This window comes from Onthophagus taurus, chromosome 8, assembly GCF_036711975.1.
Source record: "Onthophagus taurus isolate NC chromosome 8, IU_Otau_3.0, whole genome shotgun sequence".
Taxonomy (NCBI): Eukaryota; Metazoa; Arthropoda; class Insecta; order Coleoptera; family Scarabaeidae; genus Onthophagus; species Onthophagus taurus.
In genome coordinates this window covers 10,832,533-10,839,484 of record NC_091973.1, presented here as the reverse complement: position 1 = coordinate 10,839,484, position 6,952 = coordinate 10,832,533, and the positions used below count along the sequence as shown (strand labels likewise).

The 6,952-nt window shown below is 34.5% G+C and overlaps 1 protein-coding gene across 1 annotated transcript; it reads left to right on the top strand.

Moving 5' to 3' along the window:
* The first annotated feature begins 4,582 nt into the window (after positions 1–4,582).
* Positions 4,583–5,404, top strand: LOC139431075 (52 kDa repressor of the inhibitor of the protein kinase-like). Its single transcript, XM_071198644.1, has one exon. The coding sequence runs from the start codon at positions 4,583–4,585 to the stop codon at positions 5,402–5,404; it is 822 nt and encodes a 273-aa protein (XP_071054745.1).
* The last annotated feature ends 1,548 nt before the right edge of the window (positions 5,405–6,952 follow it).

Genomic DNA, 6,952 nt, shown 5'->3' with positions numbered 1-6,952 from the left:
GCTTAATTGTTTTATTCCCTTAGGTCCTATAATTTTTGGTGGAACATGAACTGTTGTTAGACCGGTTTAGTCACAATTCCAGATTTTTTCTGGAGTAAGATTGCCAGGCGATAGAAGTTCTTTATAATTTTTAAAAAATGACGATATATTTGTTTTATTGAAACATGTTGATCTAGCCAAACTTGTGGATTCGGGCTTTCGAAGTGATAAATCTTGATGTCTTTGCCTATGTCCCAAGAAGCCGGATGGGATTTTGCATTTGCAACAGCATACTGGTATGCTAAAGTACGAACTTCTACTTTAGTCAATTATTACTAGCTTATCAGTTATTACTAGCTTCATATCGAAATACTGTGGCTCCCGATTCTTTATACAATTTTACGTGCCTAATCAGCGTGGTTTTAGATATATTAAAGGATTTTGCAGCTTCCCTAATTGATAATTCACCGCTTAAAAATTTTTTCACCGCCGCAATTAAATATTGAGAATTTATAGGTGCTCTTTTGACACCTGATTTGCTTCCAGGCATCCTCAAATATTTATCTGAAATAATAAAAGTTAGTTGACTTCAGTTGATATTTTCATTTTCTCATTTCATAACCGAAAACATGTGCAACTTTCTCAAACTGAAGAAGGAGAAGATCGATAACGGAACATTAACTATATCGCATCAAACACAAATCACGCTGAAGTCAAAACACAGTAACTTCCAAGAAACCATTACATGCTTAGTGGTTCCACAAATAACTGATTTCAAATTTCAGCAACCATCAAATTAGCATATTACATACAATCAACCGGGTACAATTGATATTCTTATTGGCGCTGGCTTGTTTTGGGATTTATTGGGTATTGTATAAATAAAAACTACAAATAATCCGACCTTACAAAAGACCAAATTCGGTTGGATAGTATCTGAAAACTTAACAAATCAACAAAGCAAGGAAAAGGTCAAGCAAGAAAAACATTAGTAGTAACAAATTCATTACAAGAACAAGTCGAATGTTTCTGGAGAATGGACGAATTCATTGAAGCAAAAAGGGTGTATACAGAAGAAGAACAATGCTGTTTAATTTTCTACGAACAAACGACAACACGAGACCCCGAAGGCCGTTTTATCGTTAAATTACCTTTGAAGTCAAACATGAATGATTTAGGATACTTAAACGAAGTAGCGAAGTCACGACTCATCAACCTAAACAGAAGATTTAACAACAACTCAGATTAAAGCACGCATAAGCAAATTGCAGTCAAGATTACATTGAACAAGGACATATGAGTAAATCCAAGGAGAACGAACAAAAATCGTATGTTCGTAAAGTCGTTAAATAATAGTAGCAGAATTTGATAGAAAATACCAAAAAATACTATGGAGAAATCATTCCGATGAAGAATTGCAATCTTATGAAATGAATAGAGTAACATTTGGAATGTCATCGGCACCATTTGAAAACAAATTTCCGGCTGAATCTCAAATAATGCAGAGATTTTTACGTCGACGACATGATTACAGGACATGATGACATCATTAAACTAAAAACGATAAAATTCAACGTAACAACAATCCTAGAGTCAGGAGGTTTTACTTTAAGCAAGTTCAATAGCAATCATCCAGAATTGAGAGATAAAGTTTCAAATCAAATCCAACAATTATGTCGAAGAAATTTTCAAAACGTTAGGAATTCAATGGAATACAAACACTGACAAGCTGACATATACCCGTGCAGAATTGAAACATACCATGCTAATCACGAAAAGAACCATTTTAGGACAAATAGCAAAGTTATTCGATCCATTAGGTCTTATATCTTCAATCATAGTTATTGCAAAAATCATATTTCAAGAGCTACAGTTACATCAAACGGATATACAGATACAACGAATCGAGTTACATACTTTTACATATGCCTCACATATACAGAGACAGAGATCAACTTACTAGCTGCAAAATCAAAGGTTGCACCATTGAAAACAATTACAGTTCCCAGATCGGAATTGTGTGCTGCAGTAGATGGAGCTCATCTTGCTAAGAAATTCAAATCCATTCTACAACTACGGATAAATGAAGAATATTTTTGGACATACTCACAAATTGCACTATCGTGGATTAATTCAAGGCCAAACAAATATAAGACATTTGTCTATTTATTTATTTTACTATTTGGGATACATACAGGGTAATCCCCACAACAGTATCCTCTAAAATATAAAAACATAATTAAAAAAGAAATACAAAAGAACTCATTTACAATTTAAGCAACTAAAAGATAACAGGAATGATATTTAAAATAAATTACAAAATAAAAAGTATTATTGACACACGTTCAATTTACAAATAGCATTCCAAAAAGTACTAAAAGATAAAACAAAAATGTCCACGTCAGGACAATAACGATTATACGTATTCATAATACGAGGTAACGGCGAATTAAAGTACGCATTAGTGCTAGAAGTGGGCAATCTAAATAAACACTGATCTCGAGTAAAATAGCTGGGCACAGCGAATGAAATATGATTCATAAATTCGGGCGAATCAAGCAAACCGTTGATCAATTTATACAAGAACAGTATATCAGCGGCAGATCTACGTCCGCGCAGCGTTCGCAAACCAAAGACGGTGCACCTCTGCTAGTAGGAATAGTACGGTAAGTAAAATTTGTGAGCCAAATATCGAGCAAATCTTTTCTGCAATCCCTCAAGGCGGTCAATATACACAGCATATACAGGATTTCAGACAACCGATGCATAATTTAGAACACTGTTTACATATGCCATGTAAACTTGATCAACATATGATGTAACCTAAAATCCTATTAGCCTTAAAGAATAATTCTTTCGAATGATTTGTGAAAAGCAATTTAGAATCGAAAACGATACCCAGATCCTTTACACTAGAAGTAATTCTCAAGTACTCCGATACAAGTCTGCAATCATAGCCTACGGTGTATCTTTTTCTGCTGACTTGTGAGTGACTTCCTTGAGGAACACCAGAAGTAACTAAGGCGATGTTAGAAATATAGTTATTTATTTTTACAGCTTGACATCTATCGGAAATATAAGAAGCCAACCACGATAGCAGCCAATTTGACATATTAAACCTTTCTAATTTAGATAGGTGTGCTGCATGATTCAATTTGTCAAACGCTTTACAGAAATCCGTATAAATGGAATCTGCCTGACAGTTTTCGTTCATGCATGATTGAATGAAGTTGATGTAAGACACCAGATTAGTATCAACCGGACGACCACGGAGAAAGCCATGTTGTTGCTGAATCAGAGAAGGTTCGAAACGATATTTCTACTACCCGACTTAAATATTGGCAGAACAAACGCTTTCTTCCATTCAGAGGGGAAAATTGATTGTGAGAGAGAACGGTAGAAAATAATGAAAAGTGATTTAGCAAGCTCCGGCGCACATGTTTTAATGAAAATACCCGGTAATCCATCGGGACCTGGTCCCAAGTTACCATCAACGGAAGTAAGACCATCCAAAACATCATCAACCGAGAACCAGGGGCAAAAATCTAATTTAATTAGTATAATGAACAAGAACAACGCCTCTTATACCCGAACCTACTTATCGTACCCCGAGATGCGACCTGTCTCGTCGTCAAGCAGACCTGTAGGTATATTGTGTACGTAGGAAGCGTTGACAAGAATCGACTTGTTTAGAAGCAGATCGACTTTTTGTCGCCTACTTCGGTAGTTGGACGAGTACGGCTCTTTTATGTTCGACGGAACAAGAAAATTCAAAGGCGTCCGTCTGGCGATTTGATCGTCTATAAATTCCGAATGCAATTTTTATTATTTAGTTTTTAGTCGACGAGTCGATTGTAGCCAGCAAATTTAATGTTGTCCCGTATTATTATCGTTAATCCTTATCATTTAATTATATTAAAATACAAGATGAGTAAACGCACCCTCCAGAAGACAATAGACACGTTTCTAATACCAAAAAAAAAAAAAACCGAAACTGACGACACTCAAGATGACTTGGTAAATAAACTACAATCTACACCTGATACGATTTCTGTCCTGCCGAATATCGAAAATAAGTTGGACGACATAAATGAAGAAAATCCTACTACAAATCATCCTCTAGATCCAATTTCGACACCAGGAACATCGCAATCAAGCGGACAGGCACAATATAGTGGTGACGTAGATATCGGCTATTACATTAAAAAACAACAAATAACAGATATGGAAAAATACAATATCTTAAAAAATGCTTTTGTACCTAACACCCACTATCAATTTCCCTATTCTGTTCATTGTAAAAATCAGAAAGACGTAAAACGCTTTTTATCGGTCAAACATTTTAACTCTTTCCACTGGCTCACATTTTCAAAACATTTGAATGGTTTGTTTTGTAAATATTGTGTACTATTTGCAAACTACGGAGGCATTCACAAATTAACTAAATAAATTTGTTGTTAGTCCTGTTCAAAAATATTCAAAACTATTGGGTAAAGACTGTGCTTTGGTGGTACATAATTCATCTAATTATCACGTCCAAGCTGTTTTATTTGAAACTAATTTTATAAAAACATTTGAAAACCCTCAAAAGCAAATACAAAACATGCTGGACGTTAAACGTTTGGAGCAAATTAAAATTAATAGAGATAAAATAAAATCTATAATTAGCACGGTACATTTTTTGGGGAAACAAAATATTTCTCTTCGTGGTCATAGAGTTTACTCTGATGTTGTAGAAACGTCCGACGTTAATGAAGGAAATTTACGTGAATTTATACGACATCGGATTGAAACGTGTGGAGATGATTTAATTTTGAAGAATCATTTTGAAACAGCTTCAGTTCGTAATAAATATATAAGCCCTACAATACAAAATCAACTTATAAACTGTTGTGGAGATGAAATTTTAAATTCTACAATTGAAAAAATTAAAAAAAGTAAATATTATAGTATCATATTTGATGAAACCACCGATATAAGTCACAAATCACAAATGTCCTTAATTGTTCGATATGTGGACGAAAATTGTAAAATTTGCGGAGATTTTCTTGGTTTTCTCGATTGCCATCAGGAAAATTATGACTTTACACATGAACCCTTACTCACTGGAAAAATATTAGGACAGACAGTTATTGCGTTTGTAAACAGAATATGTTTGCCAGTACATAATTGTGTTGGAATAGGTACTGATACATGCAGTGTAATGTTATCTGATACCAAAGGGGCTGTTTCAGAAATTCGGGAAACATTAATCAATGCAATTGCAAGTCCGTGCTACAATCATTCTCTTAATCTTTCAATATCCAAAGCAACTAATGTTCAAGCCATAAGAAATACAATGGGTACCATTAAAGAAACCATTGCATTTTTTAATTCTTCGGCTAAAGGAACAAAGTTATTAAGTTCATCAATTCCGAACAATTGATAAGTTTGTGCGAAGCAAGATGGGTAGAGCGTCATGATTCAGTTTTAAGATTTAAAGTTTGTTTCGAAAATATTATAGATGCTCTGGAACTAATCGCATAGTGGAAAGATAATGAGTCATCAACAAAAGCTCAATTGTTAATAAATTCCATGTCAAAATCAACATTTATTGTTTCACTGTTTTGTTTATCTTATTTTTTAAACCTTACCTTAAATCTAAGCAAAATATTACAAAATAAAGCAATCGACGTTAATATGGCTAAAACACTTATTGATAATATTAAATCAATTTTGCTTAAAAAAAGACAAGATGCGGAAATTTGTTTTAAAGCTATTTATGAGGAAGCAGAAGATCTGCATAAAAAATTGAATATTCCAATATTGATGCCTCGAACTAATGCAAGACAGGGATATCGCGATAATGTAAATACCAGTGTTCCAGTTGATTATTTCAGAACTTCCATTTTTATTCCACTTCTAGATAATGTTTTACAAGACATTGATTTTCGGTTTGGTTCAAAGCTTTTTGCGGCTCTGGACATCAATTATTTCGTACCATCACAAGTAATGAAAAATCAAAGCGGAGATTTTACGAATATTATAAAGAACGTCACAAATTATTTGGTTAACGTCAATAATGAAAATGAAAAATTTACATCAATCACTCTTGACGCCGAGTTAGAACTTTGGAAAACCAAATGGGTTTCTTTTGATGGAAACCTTCCTAATACTGCCATCGAAGCTTTTATGCTTTGTGACCCATCGAGCTGTACACGTACATATTTTATTAGTTTTTGGATTTTATAACTTTTATGTTGCTTTAGGAAAGGGCCTCTAACAACTAACAACAGCAGAATTATTAGAAATGATCGAGAATTTGAACGAAGATGATGTTATACCAGATGGAGTGATCATTACCCCTCCAGATGATTTCGATAATACAGATTGCGATTCGGGTGATGAAGAGAGTAACGATCCAGATAATTTGAATCGTCACCAACTAGAAGCTGAAGCCGAACTACAATACGCTGATAAAGTGGAATCAGAGTGGGATGAAGAAGACTGTATACCGCTTTCAACATTCCAAAAGAGGCGCAAGGAAGAGTACGTAAAATGCAAATGGGAAAAAGGGGACCTTAACACCTCCTGCCAAGAAGGAACATTCCGATTTCTGCCTCCCCTTTCCCTGGGACCTAGGAGTCATCCATTCGAATTGTTTTCATTAATGATAACGCCTGAAATTATAAACATGATAGTAGAACACACCACTACCTATGCGACACAACCAGAAAGAATACTTCAATTTAACAGAAGAAGAACTGTATACTTTTATAGGTATTCTACTGTTGAGTGGTTACGTACCACTTCCACGCAGACGGATGTACTGGGAACAAAGCGAGGATGTACACAATGTTTTAGTCGCTAATGCGATGAGGAGGAGCAGATTTGAAGAAATTTGTAGTTATTTACATATGAGTAACAACGAAACCATTTCTAAAGATGATACACTGGGTAAAATTCGCCCCCTTATAGATTGTTTGAATCGACA

Excerpts from the sequence above, each read along its gene's own strand:
- LOC139431075 (XM_071198644.1), top strand. The coding sequence starts at position 4,583 with ATGCTGGACGTTAAACGTTTGGAGCAAATTAAAATTAATAGAGATAAA.